This window comes from Gordionus sp. m RMFG-2023, chromosome 2 (genome assembly GCF_954871325.1).
Source record: "Gordionus sp. m RMFG-2023 chromosome 2, tfGorSpeb1-WG-v2, whole genome shotgun sequence".
NCBI classification, from domain to species: Eukaryota; Metazoa; Nematomorpha; class Gordioida; order Chordodea; family Parachordodidae; genus Gordionus; species Gordionus sp. m RMFG-2023.
The window spans coordinates 14666803-14693042 of NC_088776.1; the positions used below are offsets into that span (position 1 = coordinate 14666803).

The window sequence follows — 26240 nt, forward strand, 5'->3', positions numbered from 1 at the left end:
GCCAGAAAATAAATCGTAACATATGCCATCCGTCAATAACCCATATTTAAGTTCCGAATCTTTGACATAACAAAATATTATTTACAATTTTTGAGTAAAATATAAATAATATTCATTGAAAGGAAGAAGAAAATATTGATGTTAGGGAGTATTGCTAAATAATTTTTTATCAACTATATTAAATAAATGAAAATTCTGATATTAATAATAAATTAAATAAAAATATATACTTAGGAATATAGGGCCATTTTGTAATTTGCACGTCAACTATTAGTCTTACTTATCATTATTATGTACATATTAATGTTATATTAATCAACATGTAAACAACAAAGTGGCGCCACACTTAAGGGGAGAGATGAGGGTAGAAGTGCCTTCATTATGTAAATTCCTGTTTGCAGCAATATCTCTTTATTATTATATAGATAAAACAACTGAGGGCTATTGCATTTTAATAATATACAACTTATGTTTAAGAATGGAACTTAACAATACATACATACATTACTTTAATTTAATCTAATCTTTTATCTATCTCTTACGATAGCTTTTAACAAAAAATAAGAAAAAAACAGTTTAAACTATGCTAATCTATTTTATTAATTATCCATAGCGCTTTTTTTGATAAAATTCCTCTCATTCATATAAACATGTGTTTTTTAAATTTATCATGACACAAGATAAATCTCTAGTTTATGAGGTTCAACATGACTGGGGGAATAGAGAATACATTGAGATAATGACAGGAGGGATACAAAAAATGGCAGATTTTTTAATATCATTTGGTAGAATAGCAATTTAAATGATATATATATATCTTTATTTAGAGTTATCATGTAGATATAAATTATCTCAGATTAATGAAAAATTAACATACCTGGAAAAGAAGATGGATTACCTAGAAACATATGTATATATATATAGTATGGATTTAACTTATTTAATATTATTAGATATTGGGTACTAATAAAGAATGCATGAATACTTCAACTATTTAAATTCACATATGCCATATTTATTTAACATTTTTTAGCTTTTTCACATATAAATCCTGTATTATAACTAATCATACAATTTTTCTTTCCCCATTTATAATTTAGATATGATTTTAATGTGATACATGATTCACTTGATTTAATCCAAAATAAAGGATCTTCTATCCAATTTTGATAATTAATTAATTCACCACTTGATGCCCATGTCCATCTACCTTTTTGAATCTTATCAGTTCCACTAGTCCAAAAATCGATATCAAGAGCTTATAAATAATGAAATTATATAAAACCTTTTGAATTTAATATTAGTATATAAAACGATTTAAAGTTTTGTTGTTCAGTTGGATCAAACTCAAATTTATGCAGGGCTCTAGTACATATAGAACTTTATTTTTAAAAATGGTATTAAAAATTTTTAAATTTAAGTGATATAAACTTAGAGGCTTCTTTAAGCACCATAGATAACAAAAAATAATATTTATAAAACTAAAATAAAAGTACCATGATTCCTGAGGACCATTTTGATAATTTCTTTCCTAATTGCCTTGTCTTCTTCCCCAGTCTCAATACTCACCAATTCGGCCCCTTGCTCTTTGCAACGTTGAAAAGCTTTAGGCCAGTTTTCTCTCTCAAAATGGATCAAATAACAAGAATTAACTGATTTTACATAATTTTCTGGGCAACAATTTTGCTCACCCAATGATTTCACATTGATTACTGCAGTCTTTTTAAATGACGGGGAATAATTTCTTTTAAATATGAGAGAATTTTGCTTAGGTTTTCTGTTATATTCTTTTATGGGTGTAGTGTAATATAGTGTTGTTGCCTCTTTTTCTTGTTTTTCTTTATTTAGTTCAATGATGTTGGAATCAGGTTGAGTATGTAATATTTCTTTAACATCTTTCACTTTCTATAGGCATTAGTTATTATTTTGAAACAGCAAAGTATTAATTTATAGGATCATTGTTTTCAAACAAACATACAATGAGGATATAAATTATGTAAACAACACTTTTTTTTAAAACATTTTATCCCATTTTAATTCCAATGTCATTGATAAACAAATGTCAATATCCCTATTTTTACTGTTCTTTCAAACAGAGTCCGTTTTAGAATGAGGATTTTTTTATAAAAATTTAATTTTTTTTTTCTATAGAAATCTACTTTCAAATTTATTTAAATGAATATTGCTTCCCAAAATGAGTGTTTTTTAACAATTAAAATTTTGCATTTTTGATATGAAAAATATGTATTACGCTACTATAGTTGTTTCTAAGATTCATTTATGTAATTGTTTTTCTAATGAAACATAAAATATATATTTTGTGCTCTCATAATCGTTCGAAATTAAAAACCAATAAATTCCAATTTAATTATTTACCTTTCCTTTATACGGCAATCTATATTTCAATTTCGGTATATATTTCGCTCTATATTTTATCATTTCCTGCGATCTGTAATTTGAATCATTCTTTCCGTTCGCATACATTTTGTAAAGTTGAACCAAACTTTTATTTTTTTCAGATCTGCATATATTTTGTGCCTCAACTTCCAAAATATATTTACCATTCAAATTATAATAATGTATAAAAAAAAGAATTTTACCTGCAAGTTTTAACAATTCCATATAATTTTTAAATTCTTTAAATTTTTCCGACATTGCTGAATAAATTTGACCTAACTGAAAATTTAATAAATTAATGTCCTTTCTCAATATGGCATTAGAAGTTTTATTAACATCGCAATTGCAGAGTAAGAAGTAAGCCAATAGACTTACTATTATGTAATTCATTTAAAAAGGTAAAAATAATTTATGAATTCTTTATTTAGCATCGATAAAATATATAAATATTATAAATTAGGGTAAGCCTTTTTTTTTAATAAATTAAAAAATAAATAATATTTAAATGAAATTTAAAAAAAGAATTAATTTTAAGGTTGTCTAATAATAATGATGAGGACTTCTCCTTTTTCTGAAAAATCCTTGAGGTCCTCCAAAACCACCCATTCCAGCACCACCCATAGCGTTGAATCCTACCCCTAATCCAGCTCCACCTAGTCCAAAAGCACTGCCACTAGCACCAGGAAAACCTAATAATAATTGGTAAATATATATTACACAAAATAAAAATTAACCTTGTCCTCCCAATCCACCTTGAGCTCCACCGAATCCACCCTGAGCTCCACCGAATCCACCCTGAGCTCCACCGAATCCACCCTGAGCTCCACCGAATCCACCCTGAGCTCCACCGAATCCACCCTGAGCTCCACCGAATCCACCCTGAGCTCCACCGAATCCACCCTGAGCTCCACCGAATCCACCTTGAGCTCCACCGAATCCACCTTGAGCTCCACCGAATCCACCTTGAGCTCCACCGAATCCACCTTGAGCTCCCCCGAATCCACCCTGTCCTGTCGAACCTTGTTCAGTTTGTCCATTTCGCCCGAACCCGGAGCTTGGAAAATTTGATAACTGAGATTGTTGGCGTGATGTAGGAATTTGTTGCTGGCCTTTCAATATGTTCATTAATGTTGTAATTAGCAAATCTAAATCGTTTTGAGATGTGGAAATAGGTGCAGTGGATCGAGATTGAGGTTGCTGGAATTGTGTAAGGTCTATGGCAGTGCTTGTTTGAGGTGTTTGTGTACCTAAAAAATTAGATAAGTCCAATATTTGAGGTTGATTTTGAGATTGACGAGGCGCGGCCAAGATTTGAGCTAGTTGAGGTTGGCTTTGAGGTTGACTAAAAAGGCTTGACACATCTATTGTCCCGGTTCCAAAGGAGGGTTGAGCGGGACCGAAAATGGAGCTCTGCGCAGTTTGGCCACCTAATAGCCCACTTTGCCCAGAGGCAAATTGCACACCTTGACCAAATCCCAAACTCGATTGACCACTTTGACCAAGTCCCAAACCTTGACTAAATCCCAAACCTTGACCACTTTGACCAAATCCCAAACCTTGACCACTTTGACCAAATCCCAAACCTGATTGACCACTTTGACCAGAAAACATACCAGTCATACCTAAATCCGAACTGGTGGCAAAAGGGTTGAAAAGACTAGAACCGGAAATTCCGAATTGCGTATTTTGGCCTTGAGTCTGTTGAGGTAGTCCAGATAAACTACCTCCTGGGATCCCTGCAAAAGATGTAGCTCCTCCAGTAGAACCACCAAAAGATGAGAAATCTTGAGCTAAAGTGCCTGTGCCGAAAACAAGGGTGATGATTAGAAAATTATACCAAAATTCCATTTTTATTTGAAATATTTTAAACGTAGAAATAGAAAAAATATTTTTTTTTTTTGAAAAATTTATTTTATAAATGGAAAATAAATTCGGACAAAAACTGTTTATAGTTAAGCATTGCAAAAAAATTCTCTTTATATACCTACCTCCACAATTAATAATTTTAATATTTAATATTTATTTTTGTATTTAAATCTTAATATGGAGTCATTTAAACTTTTTGCATAGTATATAGTTTCGAATTTTGTAACATCCATAAGTTTTGATTTTTTTATAAAAAAAAGGCTATTTTAATTTTATTAATGCTGGGAAATTAGAATAGCGCCGTTTTTTCCTCTAAAATACGTTGTCCTTAGAATAACAAATATTTTAAAATGAGATAATATATATTTCTTATTTTTAATACTATTTACCTATAAAATAAATTGGTCAGATTAACATGACCTTACGAAAATTTGTTTTTTATTTGTTATAAAATAAGAGAGTGGGAAAAACGAAAGAATGATATATATAAAAAAAAAAATTTAATTTGATAATTTCCTAAATAAATGACTATATAATCATAATTTAGATTTTAAAATCGAATGGTCACTTTATGAGCTTGAATATAAGAAAAACTCTAATGGGGTCTTATATAGATAAAAGGTAGAGAGAATAACCCGTAAATTTTTAAAGGCAAAAGATGTCTCAATGAGCATTATAAACTATTTGAAATCTAGCATTTTTTAATATATAAATATAAACCCATTCAAGAACAAATGCAAATCGAATAATGAAATTATTCGTGTTAGATTCTTTTTAACGAATTGAATAATTCACAATTATACCAATTGGAATAAGAATAGTATTATTCGTACAAATACGAATAATAAATGATTCGATTTATTCGTTTTTGAACTGATGCAATTGGTTTAGTTAATATTATCTAAAAATAAAATCGTCTTAAATCCTAAAATTAATTAAAAATTTTCCCTTTTTTTTCATAGCACGAAACGATTAATTATTTTTTTATTTATTAGAGTTAGTTATTCCTATTCATCAATTATAAAAAAGTAAAAACAGGGATTATCTCTAATGTTAGGTTAAGGCATTCCGTCTATTTTATTGTAATTCATAATTTATTATAAAGATTTTACTTAATAATATTTATGTTTTAATAATTAATTGAATATTACTTATAAAAAAATTCAAACGAAAAAGTTTGGGTATATGAACGAGGAATTTTTTCACGGTGACGTTCCTTATTTATCGGATCCTAAGATAACGGATCTAGACCTGAAAACTTAATATGTTTTTTACTGCTAGAGCTCTTTCGTGTAGATAGGCCCGGCTCCTTGCAGCCCACGCCATAATTTTTTAAAAAAATCTTAAACTCCAAATATTCATTTTATTCTCTATTTTCAGTGTTGTATTAAATTTAAATATTCAGTAATAATTTTAAATTTAATGATGATTAATCTATTTTATTCTATTTATTACAAAATATGACAAGAAAATGAATAGTAAATATTTTGATTTTTTAAAGAACTTTTCTTATTTTTTTAAAAATTCATTTTATAATTGTAATATTCAATTAGGCAGAAATTGGAAGAATAGGACAGAAATATTAAGATAATATTTTTCGGGTAGACCGGTCGGTCCTGTAGGACTTCTGACCTTCTATGAATAGTATTAAATTATTTTTGTAAATAGATTTTTATTTACATTTTTTTTTAAAAAATAATTATTACAGCACTACCCATTAAAAATTCAATTGCCAAAATATTAATTATAAAAATGATAATTTTATTTCTAGATAAATGTAAACGATTGTATTTAAATCTTCTTTTTTTTTTAAAGTTCAATTTTAAAGGATTATATTTTCTATTTAAAATTATTATACCCATTATATATTTTTAATAAATTAGAAAATATGTCATTCTTGCTAATTGATGGTTTATATCCTTTCCATTTATCACCTAAATTCGCATTGTGTACTCCATTCTATAATTGAATTTTATATTTTGCTAATCCATTTTCCTATATTATATTTTGTTTTGTTTGACATTTTGTATAATAAAAAATATAAACTTTTATTAATATTCGCTAATTCTTTTTTAAATTTAAATTTAATTTAATCTAATTTAAAGTTTAATTTAAGTAATTTATTAAAAGTTTTTCTATTATTTTTCTTTTTAAAAAAATGTTCTTATTTACACGAAATTCATAAGAATATATTCTTTAATGGTTAATCTCTAAATCTAAAAGCTTATCAAGAAAAATTGACTTTTATAATGAAATTTTATTTATCTATAAAATCTTATAATCATCGAAAATGATAAAAACTTGGTATTGATATTAGAGCTCGGAAGATCCCTCGCGTGCTTAAAAAATAGTAAAATAAACGATAATTAGAATTAATTCGATAAAATCTTGGGATCTGCCCCAGGCTTATAAATTTGAGCAGAGCCTAATTTTTTTTTAACCGGGGCTGAATAAAATAAAATTTGTATGTTTATAATTGATATTCCATATTTTTCTAAAAATAATTAGTATTAGCTCGACTATTTTAAATAAAGTAAAAATAGTCGAAAATTATTTTATATGCCATTCGGTGGTTTGTGGTTAATTATTTTTGCAAGGAGACTAATTTAAACAATATATCTCAGACATATTATTTAAAAAAAATACGTAATTTACAATCAGAGTTCTTTTTCGGTAGCGATAGCTAATAGCGCGCTATTTTTTTTCCAATTATTTATTTTATTATCGCGCTACTTTTTAAAAATATAATGAATGTAACTATAAACATGAAATTTCAATATAATATCATAATTAATTATAATTTTTATTATTTATTATTTAATTTTGAAATTTATATTTTCAATTTATAATTTATATTTTCAATTTGTATTATAAACTTAAATAATCTGGTGTAAATTATTTAAATGTCATGGCAAATGTATATCCAAATTGATGTAAGTGATCAGACAATTATGATATTAATGAAATGGAAGGTACCCTGGAGGAAAATGTTCTTGATAACAATAATACAAACTTTTCATTTTCAAATTAATATAAAGAAAAGGTGGCTAGTTCAAACTGGGGAAAATATATCCTCAAATAAATTTAATAGCTATTCAAAAAACACCTAAAGGTATCATTTTGAAATTCTAATAGTATTTTTATTTTGTAAGAATGTTCATGACAACAGTTTTAAAGAGATAGTAAAAGATCTTAATAATTTTAGTATAGGGGAGACTACATCCAAAAAGACCAATTCAATTCAAGCTAAATTGATTAATAATATTGCACATGGTAACATTTCTCAGCTGGCTGATAAAGTTATTGTCGATTTTATAATTGATACAGTTCAGCCAATGTCATTGGTTGATAATCCACCATTTGCCATGATGATTCAAACTCAATCCTCTGGTACAACAATTTTTTGTCGCCAGACACTAATGATTGAGATAGCAGACAAGGATGCCCTATTAGAACCATAAAAACGACTATCACTGATAATTTTTTTGACGCCTTTTTTAAATCTAAAAATACGAATGAGTATTTTTGATAATTTTTTTTATATTAAAAATAGGTATATAAAATTAATACCTTGGCTTCCAAGTGCTAGTGCTGAGAGATTATTTAGTAAGGCGAAACTTATACATTCTATCGTCGTTCTAGACTTCGGGATGATAGTGTAGAAATGATTTTATTATTAAAATGCATCAAAATAAATAAAAAATGAATATTACCAAAAATAGTTAATTTTATTATATAAATTTTTTTATAAAAACTAACTATATTTAAATATTTATAAATTATGATTTTATGTATTACATTGTTGTGATGATTTAATGAAACATATTGACGATTAAATTAAAACTCATCCATATAAAATTATTTTCTTTGCAAAAATAATTAAAATAACAAAAGGAGTAATAAAAGAATTTTCAATAATTCTTTGTCTGTATTTTAATTATTTTTGCAAAGAAAATAATATTATATGGATGGGTTTTAATTTAATCGTCAATATGTTTCATTAAATCATCACAACACTGTATATACTATACTATGTAATTACATTATAAGTAAAAAATAAAACAAATTTATTTCTTAATTTTTTTTATAAAAAGTAGCTTAGAGTGTAGCCAAGGTTATTTTTTAAAAATAGTATGTAATAGCGCGCTACTTTTTTTGATGGGTAGCGATAGCAGTAGCGCGCTACTGCTTTTTTACAAATAGCGATAGCGGCAGCGCGCTGCTTTTAAAATTATGGTTTAACAACTCTGCTTTCAATACTCTTGTGAAAATTAAATTTCAATACGAGTCCTTCCTCTATACAACCTTCTTTCTTTCTCCCAAGTCTCCATCAAGATTTCGCTCTGCAAAGTATAAGAGATATTTACCATTTTTACTGAACCCCATCTTACAAACACTTAACTAAACTGTAGACATTTTTCTACATCTTCAGTGTTTTTCTATATAAGTATACCTTTACGATATTCATTCCATATTTCTAGATGGAGTTCATAAATGTCATCCCAAAAAGCCTCAGCTTCAATCTTTCCGTCCTGGATCCCCATCTCCCCATTTTTGTCTACGTCACTGATAGTTGCTTTTTCATATTTACAATTTTATTAGTGAATAAATGGCTCTAAATTATGATTTTAATATAAAACATAACATTATGATAGAAAAATATTAATATTTTATAGTATAAATGACTAATATATCAGTATTTAATAAAATAAGAAAATTGAAAATATTATTTTCTGCCAAAGGCAGAGGGAATGGGTAATTTTTTAGGGTAAGCGGTAAATAATTATCCGGAAGAAAAACTCGGTAAAATATTCCCCCAAAATAATTCCCCGGAAAAAAGTCCTCTGGAAGATCACCATACTTTAAAAGAGACTACTAAGAAAGTAACTGAGAAATTATACTGTAAATTTTTTTAAATTATGTGATAAATTTAAATTTATTACATGCTGGACATCAAGATCGGGAAGAAATGAAATCTTTGGCTTGTAAATATGTGTGGTGGCCTGGTATGGGCAACAAAATTGTAAAAATCACCAAATGATGTGTTTCCTGTAATTCATGTGCTATGCCCAGTAAAAAGGTAGGCAGTATTTGCCTGAATAAGGGAAACTGTGGGAACGTATTTACATCAATTCTTTGATTTTGATAAAAAACATCATATTTTTTAGTAGCCAATTCTTATCAAAATGGACAGATATGAAAATACAAGGATATACGACTAGAATAGTAATTAAAAATTATGAGAATTATGGACCAGGTTTGGATTGCCTGACACTATTTTTTCCGATAGAGGTCCGGCCATCATGGCGATAATTTTAAACAGTTTTGCGCCGAGCCACAGATCAAACACATTTTTGCAAGCTATAATGGATAGGCTGAGAAGATGGTGATTGTTAAAAATTGACCTAAAAAGGCTGGAAAAGAAAAAAAATTATAGTTGGATATCTCAACTGTAATACTATAATTCGCGTAACAAAGAAGTTATCACACCTTCGGAATTCTTTCTTGGTCGAAGAACCAAGGTACAATTTGGTTTTTGGAAACTCAAAAACACTGAGGTTATACCTTTGATTGGTACTAAAAAACAAATTTATTGTGGGTCTAATGATAATAAACATAAAAATGGAGTCCGGGCAAGGTATTAGACCATGTAGGCTCTAGATTAGATTAGATCTTATTAATAAATGGCGATTCCCTTATACGCCATAATAATAACTTAAGATCACGGAAAATGTAAGGCAGTAATATTGTGATTTTCATCTAACATAATATCGTAATTTAACGTTTAACTCTTTAACATAATATTGTAATATTACTTTTATAATAGTGTAGTTTAAAATGGTGTTGAGTATAACAACTGTGTATACTTGGTTAGTTCAAAAGTTAGTTATGTAATTTACTTATGATATAATATTGTTGCCTAAAAGGGAATAAGAAAAATTATAAGCTAGTTATATCCATGTTATATCCATGAAATTACTGTGCCTTATTCAATAGAATTTTGGTTGATTACGGATGGTTAAATTATAATATTATTAATATCTGGGTAAATGTGTTGATGAATATTATTAAGTAATATTATTTATTATCAAAATCAAAAGATAATAAATTACTGATTAACCATAGAAAATAGAAAGTTTTTTACACATGTTTAATTACCATTTTAAAAAAAGGAGGAATCATCAATAGAAGGAAGACCACAGGCAAATAGTTCAATGAAGATATGGGTCTAGGCTAATTAAGGGTAAAGGGATGGTAGAATTTGACATAATTATATAATTTACTGGGTATATTTTGACTATATGATCCGGAAAGGAATTCCCACAGAAAATAATTCACCGGAAAGAATTTATCCGGAAATAAATTTCGCATTTTTCTATTAAAATTTAAAGTGGGAAATAATTCCCTTAAAAAAACAAAAAAAAAAAATTCCTTAATAATTTCTTTTTAAAATATATCAAAAATAACCCTGCCACCAAAAAAAAATACAATTTCTTAAAATATTATCTCAGTGAAGATGTACTATCTTAGTTGTAATTTTTTTCGAATTTAGCGAATTGGTAAAAACAAATATAAATATGTTATAATATGATTTCAGTGAAGAAGATATATAGAAAAATGACAATTATCATAATTATTATTCTTAAACTTTATTTTATGAAAAATAAGTAATTTGTATATTATGATTTCAATAAAAGGTGGGGGGGGGGGGTAACTGCAGAATTTTTGATAGGGGTCCTTATTTTCAAAATATCAAAAAGAAGTGTTATGAATATCCAAGTCAAAAAGTAATTTTAAACTTATTTATTAAAATTTTCATTATTCTAATCTTTAAAAAATTTTGAGGAAATTTTTTTTTAAAACAATAGATTGATCAAATTTTGCCTAAAAATTCTAATGCATTTATATACATGAAAAATGTCTCGTAATCACAATTTATATTAAAAATTAATCCTCAAAAATTTTTTTTGAAGATTTTTTTCAAACTCAATAAAGTTTTAGATAGCAAAACTTTTATCACAAAACACATTTTCGCGAAATTTTTATAACGAATGTTTATTAAAGCGAATTGATTTTAAAGATAAACTACTGTTGAGATACCACATTCGCATACTGAAGATCATATCGAGAATTTTTTATTACACAACTTTTACCGAGATCTCTTATGAGTTATTACATAACAGCGATACGTTTATCCTAAATTTATAATAGCGAGCGAACATCTTATAGAGAAGGCGAAAACAAATTGCGAAGAAAATTTAGCGAAAACTATTTTACGAATCATATATAACGAAATTATCAATGCGAAATCAATATCGAGAGACAGCGCGTAAGCAATACAGCTGATAATAGTGACTATTTTCTTAAAATATTTATTCTTTCATATATTTTTCTGAACAATTTATCTTTTAAACTGAATATCTGTTTTCTGGGCAATTTCGTTTTATATATAAACATTAGAAATAATTATGGAATTTAAATTTTCTGAGAGTATTCCCAACGATTAAAGTAAATTATAATAATTTAATTGATTAGCTTAATATGAATTATTATTTTCCTTGTTTTTTTGTTTCCTTTAAACTACATGAACATTAAAAAATAAATGTGGCTTTTTATGTTCTCTTAGTTTTTTTAATTTTATTTTTAGATTTTTTTTCTAAACAGTTTATTAGATTTGCACATATTTATATTTTCTATTTTTCCCAATTAACATTTATATATAAATGAAAATAACCATCCAAATTGAATGGATAAGCGTATTCACGATTTTCCTATGTTATGGAGTTTAACCAAAATTTATTTAAGGTAAGCTTTTTTTTTCAATATATTAAAAATAAATAATATTTAAATGAAATTTAAAAAAATAATTTAATGCATTATAAAATTGTTTAATAATGGTAATAGAAATGACGAAGACTTCTTCTTTTTCTGAAGAATCCATGAGGTCCTCCAAAACCACTCATACCAGCACTACCCATTCCAGCATCACCACCCATTCATTACACCACTAACGCTGAAACCAACCCCTCCTCTACTTGGTCCAGAAGCACTGCCACCGATGACACCGGCAGCAGGAAACCCTAATAATTTTTATATAAATATACATTACATTTAACTAAAATAAAAATAATTTACCTTGTTCCCCGAATCCTCCTTGGCCCTGTCCGCCTAATTTTCCTGATCTTTTTTCTATTATTCCTTGGCCTTGTCCCCCGAATTCTCCCAGGATTTGTCCCAATCCCCCTAGGGCACTTATACTTGTTTGTTCGGCACCTGCCCCGGCGCCATGTATATTTAATTCTTGACCTTATGAGCCCTCCTTGGCCACGTTGACTTCCGAACAATTCTTGGCCTAAGCTCCCGAGACCTCGTCCAAACGCTCCTTTACCTATTCTAAACCCTCCTTGTCCTCCGAACGCTCCTTGAGTCGAACCTCCTGATTCAGAAGTTTGTCCATTTTGTCCGAGACTTCGTTCGAATCCTATTCCTTGCGAACTCTGTCTAAAACTGGAGCTTGGAAAATTTGATAATTGCCGCGATGTAGAAATAGCAGTTTGCTGGCCGTTTAATATGTTAATTAGTGTAGTAATTAGCAAAGATAGATCTGCAGTGTTTTGAGATGTAGAAGGAGATGCAGTTAAAACGGAGGAGCGAGATTGAGGCTGCTGGAATTGTGTAAGGTCTACAGCAGTGCCAGTTTGGAAAGTTTGTGTACCTAAAAAATTAGAGTCCAATATTTGAGGTATATTTTGAGCTTGACGAGACGAGGTCATTGATCTGATTGAGGTTGGCTTTAAGGTTGACCACTTGTGGGAAAAGGGCTGAAAAAACTAGATACACTTAAACCAGAAATTCCGAATTGCTTATTTTGGTCTTGAGTTTGTTGAGGTCCAATTAAACTTCCCTCTGGAACGCTGCGAAAGATGTACCTCTAGTAAAACCAGATGAGAAATCTTGAGCCAAAGTGCCCGTGCTGAGAATCAGGGTGATAATGATAAAATTACATCATATTCGAAATATTTTAAACGTAGAAAGAAGAAAAAATTAATTTGTCACTTAATAATAAGAATTTATGAAAAAATTTATTTTATAAATGGAAATCAATTCACAAAAAGCTTTCTAGTTAAGAATCGCAAAAAATTCTCTTTATACATCTATTTTTACATTTAATAATTAAAAAATTTTTAATTTATTTAAAAAAAAAATATGTAAATTATTTTTGTATTTAAATCATCTGGATTTATTTAAACTTTATCCATAGTATATAGTTTCCAAATTTGTAACTTCTAACTAAATTTTATTTTATTAACGTTGGCAAATTAAAATAGCGCCTTTTTTTCCTCTAAAATATCATGTCCTTACAAATATTTTAAAATGAGATAGTATATATATTTTTTATCTTATAATACAGTGTACTATCTATCAAAAAAGTGACCAGATTAAAATGACCAATGTGTTTTTTTTGTTTTACAAAATAAGAATTTGGAAAAAACGAATTGAAAAAAATATTTAAAAATTGAATATAATAATTTCCGAAATAAATACTATACAATCATAATTTATATTTTAAAATCAATTGTCACTTTTTAGGCTTGAATACAAGAAAAACTTTAAATGGGTTTCTTATATAAAAAAAAGGAAAAAAGAACCATTTTTGAAAACAAAATTGTTTCAGTGAGCATTATAAACTATTTGAAGTCTAACATTTTTTATTTTTCAAATATCCTGATTAATTCAAAAATAAATATGAATCGAATAATAAATTATTCGTGTTCGATTCTTTTTAACGAATTGAAAAATTAACTATTCCTAATTATAACGAATAGTAAATGACTCGATTCGTAAAATAATCAAATATTAATAATTCATTATTTGATTCGTATCGTTTTTGAATCGGCCTAATCCAGATGTAATCAGTTTTTTAAAATTAAGTTAATATTATTTAAGAATAAGGTGTTAAATCCCGAAATCAATCAATTTTTCTCCCTTTTTACATAGCAAGCAATTATAAGTTTATTTTTTTATTTTCGTTTTAGAGTTATTCATATTCATCCATTATAAAATAATAAAACATGAATAACTGCTAATGTTAAGCTTAGTTTTTCCCTAGACAAATACTGCAGATAGAAATCCTGAAATCCCTGTTTCCCAACTGTTGTAGTTTACATTTTCTAATAGATATTTTATTTGATAGTGTGATTTATTTTAACAGATGTATTAATTTCAAAATAGAGGATATTTATTATATAAAAGAAATTGTAAAGAACACTTTATCATTCTAAAACTTTTTTTTATATATAGATTTATTTTAAAAAGAATATAATAGTAAATGTAAATTATTTAAAGGATATCGCCATCAGCGCCTATAACTCCTAAACTTAAAATAATATCCTCGTTTCTTCGATGGTTTTCTTATCTATTAGTTTTTTTTACCTATATGAAACCAACCTCATAGGATTTTCCACCCTAAACCTGTCATTCCTAATTTTTTTTTAACTCAATGGATTAATTCGGTCTTGTGTTAAGCATCCCTTCCCAAGATATTGCGTATCTAAATGTTTTTTGAAATAATTTTTTGATAATAATTTTATATGAGTAAAATAATAAGTATATGTTTCCATATATAGGTCCTTTTTACAAACTACAAAATAACAGACCACATAACTACGTATACTGATATTTTATTGAAGGGTTATGTATTTGTGTGACCAAATACGATTCGGTCAATTGACCGATATTTAACCGGTCAAATATGGTCAAATACGGTATTGTTAAATTCAAATAAATGTTAAGACAGTATAACTTTATAATGTATACAAGGGTAAAATAAATCTATAATTAATTTTATAATATTTTTAAAGTCAATATCATTCAATAACTGATGTTATGTTTTTTGCTTTGTTTGACATTAGTAAATAAAAAATATAAATAATTGTTTTAATATCCGCTAATCGGAACTTAAATTTTTTTTAAAAAATATAGGTAGTAAAATAATAGCCTTTACATCAGAACCCAAAGATTATTATTTTTTAAAACATATTCATGTTTTTTGGGAACCCACCTCCCTTTTTATAGAATGAGTTTTTATAATATTATATTATAGTTTGATTGGAATATGGTTATATATATATATAGCATATTATAAATAAATAAAAGATTTTACCATTTAATTTATTAAAAGTCTTTATAATGAGAATATACTCTTTAATGGTTAATCTTTAAATCTAAAAGATTTTCAAGAGTAATTTCTTCTTTTAATTAAAATAAAACGTTAATTCGAATTTATTTAATAAAATATCGGAACTGGGCTCATGCTTAAAAATTCCGACCGAACCTAATTTTTTTATAACCGGGGCTGAATAAAATAAAATAACCATGTTTTTTTCGATATATCTATTTTTTTCTAAAATATATTCTTTCAAATTTACCCGACTATTTTGAATAAAGTAAAAATAGTCGGAAATTATACATCAATCAGTGGTTTGTTGTCAATTGTGTTTGCAAGAAGACTAATATAAAAATACATATCTCAGACATATTATTCTTAAAAAATAGGTAAAATACTCTAATAAACATTAAATTTCAATTTGACTCCTTCCTCCATACAACCTTCTTTCTCCCAAGTCTCCAACAAAATTTCACTCTTCAACATGTAACCTAGATTTTATCGAACTCCATCTTTCAAACACTTAAACTGTAAACTTTCCTCCACATCTCCCGTGTCTATATTTAACTACAACTTTATTATTTTAATTCCCTATTTTTCGATGTAGTCTATAAATCCCCCCCCCCAGTCTCAGCTTAAAATTTTCCTTTCTGGATCCCCCTCTCCCCATTTATTTCTACACCACTTAAATATAATTTTGAAGCGGTGTTAAATATTGAATAGAAATCAGCTGGTAGCCATTTTAGTTTTAAATATAGGAAATTTTTACAAATAAATAAAACTCTCATTTTAATTTTTTTTTTATAATATTGTAAATTATTTATATGGCATATCACCAGCTGATTCGCATTCAAACATATTTAAATGAACGAATCATTAGTGTAGTCTATGTAGTACTGTATATCATTAGGCTAGGGTAAGACGATCGTTAGTAAAATCCCAGGAGGGAGGAGTAAAATGTTGTACCATGTCAGTAAAATTTTCAGGAGGGTAAAAAAATTTGGGTTATTTAACCTTATCCGTCCTTAGTGTGTAATTACAGATGTTTACTATTAATTTATTCACATTGAAATATGGAATAAAATTTATATTATATTATTACATTTGCAATTATTCTTCTTGGTGATCTCATTCTTAATTATATGTTACCTAAAATATATAGTTTTTTTATTAAGCGAAAGATAATTTACTAGAAATACTACCTCAAATTTTTTTTTTCTGAGAAAGAGGAAGGGGGGGGGGGGTTTATTTAAAATTATTATTAAAAAGTTATTTGAATTTTTTTTCCGGAAATTATCTTCTGTGATTCAGCATCTTCAAACCCATCGTGAATTTTTTCAAAAACATAATGTCCATTCTGTAATTGATATCAACAAAGGACACTATGGCTTAGGCCATACCAGGCGTTCTAGCGATCGAGTGCATAATGTTAAAATAGAGAAAGCCAAAAATCGAGGGTTGCAAAATAATTTCGAATGGATACGAACGTTTGCATATTAAAAATGTTATGGTATTGGTATACTTATTAACTTTATTAATTCCGAATAATTACCGTTTAAGTAATAGATGTAATTATAATATCTTTAAAACTACTCTGAATAATTTTTTACTATACTGTTTATAATGACTAACAAACGCATAATTTCTTAAGCGATCAAATTAAAGAACACTCTGGTATGGCTTTAGCTTATGAAATTTCATAAGGTTACTATATGTTTGAAAAAGGACACTATGGCATTTGTTTTGCTCTTTTGCAGTGTTGTAAAAATAGCGCGTTACAAGTAGCGCGCAACTATAGCTTTTTTCAGTAGCGGTAGCTTTAGCTGGCTACTTTTTTTTTAGAAAATAGCGAATTTTACATAATAAATACATATAAAAATTATTAAAATATATTTTTTATTAAATCAAAAATTATAATCCTTTTATTTTATTTTATTTAATTTTGAAATTTAAATTTATATTTAAAAATATACATTATCAATCTAGTTAGCATTATAAATCTAGTTATTAAAAATGTGTGAGATTGTTGAAGATAGTGAAATTTCTTTGGAAAATGAGAAAAATATAGATTATCCTTTCCCAAAATTCAAAAAATACTTTAATCTTAAAGAAAAAATTACTACTGGATATCGGTTTCGATGCAAGAAAATTTTGCTAACCACTGGTAGAGTCTATGCTAAAAGGCATTAAGAAAAGGTCAAAACTTTATTTTTATTTTCTATTATACAATTATATAAAATGCATGATTTATTGCTTGATTAGCCATAATTTAAATTGGCTTAATTTAAAACTCAATCTATAATATTAATACAAAATTCAAAATTAATATATTATTAATTACCTTGTGTATAATAATTATATTTTTAAAATCTTTATTTACCATAATTTAATACTATTTTAATATTTTTTTATAAATGAATAAATATCAGATAAATTTAAATTTTGAAAATTAAATAGGTATTTTTCTTATTTTATAATTAATACAATCGCTTTATATAAATTAGATTTCCAGATCTGTATGATAATGATAATGTAATAACTGCTATCGTTCATCCTAGTTTCAAGTTAAATTGGCTATACATTAATTTGACTGAATCTAAATGGCAACTTGATAGGCTGATGGTAACATTAAAAAATGCCATGCCTAACCACGATCCTAATACTATAGCAAGATCGAAACCGCGGCATTCCATAGACGATTTTTTTAAAATAAATAATAATATTGAACCTCTAGATTATTTTTTTTAAATCTAAAAATACTCATTTAAATATCTTTGATGATTTTTTTCATATAAAAAGTGTGTTTATTAAATTTAATACTGCGTTGCCCTCAAGTGCTAGTGCTGAACGATTATTTAGTATGGCGAAGCTTATACTTTCTGATCGTCGCTCTAGACTTGGGGATGACAGTACAAAATGTTATTATTATAAAGTGCAATATTAAATAAATTATATATTAACGAATTATAGTCATGTTTTTATACCAATATTTTATTTGTGGAAATAAAGTTCTGTAAAAAAAATTTAAAAAAAAAATCAAAATAGCGTAAAAAGTAGCTAATAGCGCACTACTCATTTGAAAGCGATAGCGATAGCGTGCTACTTTTTTTATAAAATAGCGGTAGCGATAGCGCGCTACTTTTAAAAGTAGCCTTTAACAACACTGCTCTTTTGCGATAAAACTTTATTTTTATATTTTAAAATTAAGCTTATTGCAACATTGGGTAGAATCATTAGACTAAAAAATAAAAAAAACCTTAGCTTTCTACCGTTAGAGGATGCTATTTAAAAAAGCAAAAGTTGCTCTTTTTACTATTTACAAATGACCCTGGGCTGGATGGCAACCTTGAGGTAATAAGGCATTTTATTGTTATTATTAATAAATAATTAAAACACATTAAATATTTAAAAACAATTGGTCTTCACAATAAGGACATATATATATATTTATAAATATTTCTTTATAGGATATGCCAGGAGCGTAGCCAACAGAAGGGGGGAAGTCGTAGCAAAAATCTTGAAATATATAAAAAAAAATCATGAGCTGTGAATTATATTCTATTAATTTTAGCAAAATATTAAAATTAATTTGTATATTTCTACCTTGTGTATTACATCTTATCCCATGAAAATTTAAAGTATATTTTCTTACATTTTTATAAAGGTTAAACATTGATAAATAAAACATAATTTTGTGAACCAAAAAATTTCTAATTTATCATAATCTGATAATATTTTTAGAGTGTATGAAATGTTCAGATATTCAAAGAGACAGAATTTTCTGAAAAGAATAATTTCTGAGACCTCTTGTGCTACAAGAAAAAAGAAATGGGCAAAAAACATACCCGCAAGATAGAGACATCGACATTAAGCTGCCACAGCATTTTTGAATCTAGAGGAGCCAATTTTAAAATCCCTTGAAGAAATATAAAAATGATCAGAATTAGATATTTCATCTGACGCAGATATATTATTAGATCCAAGACGGCAGCCGATTTTTTTCGCATTGGAATGCATTAATAAATTATTTAATTACATAACAAATTTATGCAATATTTTTCAAAAATTGATATGGATTTGGCTGAAGTTATGAGAATCACGAATATTATTACATTATCACTTAGATGCTATGAGATAAAATAGAACACTTTAAGAATTTATGTGATTGTCGAGGCGAAAGCTAAATTATATGATTTTGAGATTCGTAATCCTAGGCTAGCACCTAGACAAAAAATGCTTTTAATATTAATGCGGTCTAAATTGAGGATTACTATAAAATACCAGTTGTTTCACTTTTAGGTACATTTGTGCTCATATCAAAGAACGACTTGCGATTCATCAAATGACTGCATACAATTTGCAAATATTATTTTGCCTATAAATCCTTTGAGGATATATAAAATTTTGATATTGAAAAAATTAAATATTTAGCTAATTTTTCAGAGAATATAATTTCTGAAGGCCCATTAATTTCAGAATTTAAATAATGATATATAGTCAATTTCAATAGCTAATCCTCCAAAAAATGCAATGGAAGCATTGCCTGCCTTAAAATATATTTTAGAGTTTTTTCTAAATATAAAAAATTACTGAATATTTTGGCAACAATACCAAAGATTAAAAACCTATTTCAAAAGTACGACTTCAGAAGATCAATTAAATGGACTAACTTGCTTAATATACATATAGATTTAATCCCCAATACAAAACAATCCATTGGGAAATTGGGGCAATCACAAAGTAGAATAAATTTTCCTTTATGAACGATATTTTGATTAACTTTCAAATCATCAGATAATGATTAGTCCATATTTTACTCAGATTTACATACCGGATATAGAAATTATAATACTTTATATATTCGCTTTTAAATATTTTGTATTTTCCAATATTTTATTATTTTTGTTGTGTTTGAAATTGCAATTTTTAATAAAGTTGATTATAATCCATTTTTATATTGATTAGTACTAATAAATTTTCAATGGTTCAATTTTTTTTATTTCAATATAGAGAAAAATTATTCCCCCCCCCCCCATCTCTCCTTAAAAAATTTCTGGCTACGCGCCTGGGGAATGCCCACTCAGAACTAGCGCATTGCATTAAATTTTCTTGCTTTTAACTGAATGCCAATATCACCTCACTAAAAATTTACCACCACCTAGCGTCTACATGAATGGGAGGGGGGGGGGGTAGGAACACTTTGCATCTTATTTTTTGAAGGGGGGGAGGTAGGGGTAGGTTTTTGAAGGGTGTTTGCATCCAGTGAAAATCCTGTCATGTAGACGTTGCCACCACCACCTTCCCCTCTACAACTCCTCTTCTCAATAATTTATTTTTACCTGATTTATTTTATCAAAAAGGAAATCTAAACCGCAAGTCGGGAATGGGCAGGTTTTAATTCGTAATTTATTTAGCTAGATTGCCCTGTAATAATAAAAAATAAGTAGTGAAATTTATTTATTTTCATTATTTTATTTTTATTTTAAAAGTAAAATAAAGTTTTACTTAGTTCTTATGGACTAAAAAATCTTTTCAGTGGTAATAAAATGTAAATTATTTTTAATATATAAATTTTACTCAGAGATCTACTATGGTCAACTATTTTCAACCGGACTTGGATTTAAATTTTTCTTCCAATTTTAATTCAAATTTCTTTTAGTTCGGCTAGAATCTCTAGAACTAATTATTTCAGGTCTTAAAAATAATTATACTCTTCTTACTGACCCCAATTTTAAAATATTCCTTTCCTGATTGTTTCATTCATTAAAATGACGCCCGTTCCCTTCTTGTTATATTCTCACAAAATTATATCTGCAATTTTTTTAAACAAATTGTTAGAAATATTTAAGCAATACTTGGAAAAAAATTAAAATTCTTATACTTGTTGTATTTAGCGATGAGATGTTGAAAGCTTTTTAAAAGTTTAGGCATTACCACATCTTCGTGATGCCTAACACATTTGTTAGGTTTCTATCTTTTTTCATCCCTATCATTGAAAACTATGCGTAAAAATTGTTGCACATGTTGTGGCCCTTTTAAACCAAGATATCAACGTTTAGTTGATAATATATTCCCTATTAACCCAAACGATGGGCTAGTTAGGAATAATATGGAGAAATTGACATTCTTTGCATTGTCTTCGCCTGAAAAGTTAGATCGTATTGGAGAATATCTAGCCAAAAAGTATATTTTTTATAATATTCAAAATATTAAATAGCTGCTATAAATTTTAATATAATATATTAACTATTTATATTTATTTAATTAATAAATTAAAGATATTTTTATAGGAATTATGTTATTAAAGTATATAATAATGATTCATGATTATTTATATTTCTTTAAGCTTATATTATATTTGTTATTTTCATATATATAATATACTTATACTAACCCCTCTAAGTCAGTGGTGCCTAGGCGCCTCTGATAAAAATAATTATAAAATGGATATTGACTATGTGTGTTGACTAAAAGTGTAATCCCTTGAGATATCCCATAAATAAAAATTAATTTATTGCCCACCCCCTCCCACCAATACCAGAGAACCTTTTATTTATATATTAAATTACAATATTTATGACATCACATTAGTTTTTAAATTATACAATTGTAAATTTCAATATTTTTATTATTTATATCCATTAATTATGTTATTAGATAACAAAGTTTATTTTATTTAAATTTACAAATAAATAATTAAAAAATCTTTCATATTTTCTTAAAATTTTGGCTATTATATGATTTAATTATTGTTTAAATATGCCTTAATTATGTTTGTAATAAAAGAAGTGTTTGTTCATTATTATATTTAGTTTACTTATGAAGCCTCTAAATCTAAAGTTAATTGATCACTTTCTATAGCTGCAGTTTTGCAGTGGAAATTCCTCATTTTATGCCCAAGGGATTTAAATTTATTTTAAGGCCCAAGTTTGGCACAATTTGAGAATATTATATTATGATCATATCTAACCTAAAAATTTTTATTAAAAAAATATAAATTAAACAAATTTTAATAAAATTAGATTCCAGAGAATATCTTAAATTAATTATTTTTAACAAAAATAGGGTTCTAGATCTATAAAAATTTTTTCAAGTTTAATTCATGTTTGGTAACTTTAAAAAATGGGGTTCAGTTTATTCAAGCTTAGAAGGCCAAACCTAGGTTCAGGGTTGGTCAAAATTATCAATATAATAAAATGAGGTAAATAAGTTAATTTTTTACAAAAATAAGATTAAAAAAGCTTTCAATAACAATTATGATTACAGCTAAAAAATTTGTAAAACGTTCTATCAAGTTAGGATTATTTTCAAGGAAAAAGAACGCCATTCGTTACTTGTTTTTAAAAGTAACGATTGATGCGTTATATAAAGTTTTTTCAAGATGTATCTTTATTCACAAAGAAATTTAACACTTCGTAGTCTTTAAAATTCTCATTAAAAGAACGTCTTTTCGTATCCTGAGAATGAGTTTTAGCCTTCCCTGCTAGATGTCTTATTTTTATCAATTTTAAAAAGAAGCAAAATACTATTTCCTTTTTTCATATGGCTTTTTAAAGTAATGATGAAGATAATTCTTAATTAATTTAAAATTCTCATCACTAGCACTACTCTTAAGGCATTCAATAGACCATTAAAAATAAGAGCTGACAGAAAAATGAAATAAGATATATAGGTATAATTTGTTTTAAAATCTTGATTTTATATATATGTTTTTTTAAAATAATTATAATAATTTTTAAAATAAATATTAAACCTAAGCAATTTTAAAGAATATTTTTATATTTGCCAGAACATCGGTCTAGAAATTTGCCATTCAAATCTTATCAATTCACAGGTCCAATTGCTTATAAAATAGTATTTTAATTAGTCTTTTATTTTAGTCTTTATATTTACTTTTTTTTGTTTTAACATATATTTAATGTATATATATATTGTTTTATTCACATAAATTTTAATATATTTATGTAATAATATTAAACAATAATAAAATAAAAAGGATTAAAATATAAACTTAAAAAGTACCATAATATTTTTCCCAATAGTAAGGCACTTACCTAATTATTTGGGAAAGATTAACAACGTTACTTTTGCAACACATTACATAATAGTACACATTTTAGACATGAGCACTTTGAACTGACTAGCAAGACTCTAAGCTGCCTTTTTCACTTCTGACCGGCTTTTAGATTTTTAAGTTGCACAAATATATTTTAAATTCATTTTAACATTGCCCAAAATATCATTAGATGAGAATCATAATGAAATAAGGAATTGGCTGGATTTTTAAAAAATATATTCTGATACCAATACTGATGTTTTTATATTTGAATGGGGGAAAAATTGGTATAAAAGCTTATTATTAAAAATATGACAAATAAGGAGCCAATCATAATGTACATTGACTTTAAACATAGAAAATAGAATATATTTAAAAAGTGATACTTAGATAAACCTATCCTGCGGTTTAAAGACATTATCTAAATAACGCCAATTGCTGCAAACGGTATATCAAAAAAGAAATGCGTTGTTCTGTTTTTTATCTTGCAAAAAAGTAACGCCTTACGATTATTCGTAATCTTGTGAAAAAGATAAATTGTTACTCGCTCAAAAACTAACGCGCTACTCGTAACTTAAAAAAATACTAAATATATATAAATTATCTTTTTATATATTTTTTTTACCCATAGATAATAAAAATAAAATTATATAAAAATCATATATTATGAGAATTTCTTTTTGTAATAATGTTTTTAAAAATTTTAATCACTTAAACAAAAGTGCTATGCTGAACATAGCGTTTGTTAAGCTAAACACGTTCTGTTGGCGATGATGGGACGATTTTTAATAAATAAAATTTATAATTGGAATTTATTAAAATATTTAAGGATTGATTTTTATTTTAAAAGAACATTAGATCATCATATTTTTTTTATCTTTAGTTATTGCATCTTATATAAATTTGGTTGTTATTTAAATTACTATATGTTAACTTTAACATCGTTTAACATTAATCCAATTTTGGCTGGTTGATCTGAATTGAAAACTCGGCTTTATTTATAAAATTAAAAAAATAAATATAAAACTCACATATTTTTAATTTTTTTTGAAGCAACGCGTTACTCATTACTTTTATCGACGTTACTTTACAGTACTAAATAAAACTAGATTATATCAAATTGTTAATAAATTGGATATCATTTATTATCAAATACTGATAAGTGATAACCTAGCAATTTTATATTTCTTAATCTTCATTGGGTTTGGAATCATTTCCAAATTCAACCAACGGATCGATATGAATTTAATTTAACTATTTTTATATTCATCAAATTTCTAAACTTAATTTGTAATTATAATAAAACAGGTCAAGCATTGCTAGAGTTAAAATTATGAATAATAAAATTAAAAACTTATTTTATTACTGTTGCCTTATTAAATTTAAAAATATTTTATTAATTAATATACAAATTGAGACAAAAATGCAATATATTTTATAAGTAATTCAGATATATTTAAAAAAAATGTAAATGTACAACACGCTTAAATTGATTGAAATAACTTGTTAATTTTTTTTAGAGATTTGTGGTTAATGCTAAGCATTATTTCTTTGTCGACTTAATATATCACTTAAAAAAACTTGAAAAACATGGACTAATAAGTTTAAATAGCCATTTTTTAAATGCAGGTCGGTACACCGCCAATCCGGGTTCGAATTCGAATTCCCATGTCAATATTTTAAAGTCATTTTTTTCTTTTGCCGAAACAAATTTAATATTAGAATACGTAATTCTCCCTTTCGAAATTCCCTAGCCACGATTCGCGCTGTTTTCTTAAGAACCTAGCAGTTTTTTTCTTTTATTATTTTATTTGCTCTGTTCTTATTGTAACTATTTATTCATTAAATCAAAAATATATTATCAAAGGCATAACACCCCCCACCCACCACGCAGCATCCGTGGTGGTTTAGAGTTATAAATGGTCAAATTATAGGGAGTCTCATTATATTTTTTATTTCTTGCGATGGCGCTGCCAAGATTTTTTGTTTTTGCAGAATGTTTAACCCGAATTATATTTAAAAAAAATCAATTTTTAATATATCCTATGATGGAAAAAGGATGACGAGAGACGTATCACGCAAACGGTATGGCAACGTATTTATATCCATGGAGGCCCTGGACCAATTGCTCGTAGCGTGTCACGCCCAAACTTTAAACCTATTCGTTGAAAGTTTCCTCAAAATGGTGCAGAAATTGCTGGAATGCGAGGAACCCGATCTCAATATACTGGCCACTAATTCCTTCGTCAAATTCGCCAATATCGAAGAAGACATTCCTTCTTATCATAGGAGGTTAGTTTATATAATTCTATTTTGCATAGCTCTATAAGCTAATCACGGATTTTCGTAAGAAGGAGGGATATCTTGAGTTGCCTTTTTTCCACGCAAATTTTATTTGAGAGCATTAGGCTCGCTTTTTAATAGACCTATAACCGGGTTATATATTATTAAAAATAATCTTCATTTTATATTTCTTTTTTTAAAATTTAAATTATGGCAATAATTTAAAAAAAAGTTAATAACATACTTTAATTATTTCAAAAAATATGTTTATGAGTTATTATTTTGTTTATTTTTTTTGTAGAGATAGGACGAGGGGATGTGTTGGGGTGTCAATTTTTATCTACCTAAATAAAATATGATATTTAAAAAGACAATTTTTAATGAGGGACGGATTTTCCGCTTTCCCCTATTTAAATTACAACCAATGTTATTATATAATACTTTTAATCTTTACTATGATACCTAGTGTAT

The 26240-nt window shown here is 26.9% G+C and overlaps 1 protein-coding gene across 2 annotated transcripts in view; it reads left to right on the forward strand.

The window, feature by feature from the left end:
- Positions 1 to 21414: 21414 nt before the first annotated feature.
- LOC135923443 (uncharacterized) overlaps positions 21415 to 26240 on the forward strand; it is a 36218-nt gene continuing 31392 nt past the window's right edge. For both annotated transcript variants that reach the window (XM_065458182.1, XM_065458184.1), the window contains exons 1-2: positions 21415 to 21613; positions 25545 to 25778. In XM_065458182.1, coding sequence (XP_065314254.1) covers positions 21432 to 21613; positions 25545 to 25778 — 416 coding nt within the window. In that variant the 5' untranslated portion in view covers positions 21415 to 21431. The remainder of the gene's footprint in view (positions 21614 to 25544; positions 25779 to 26240) is intronic.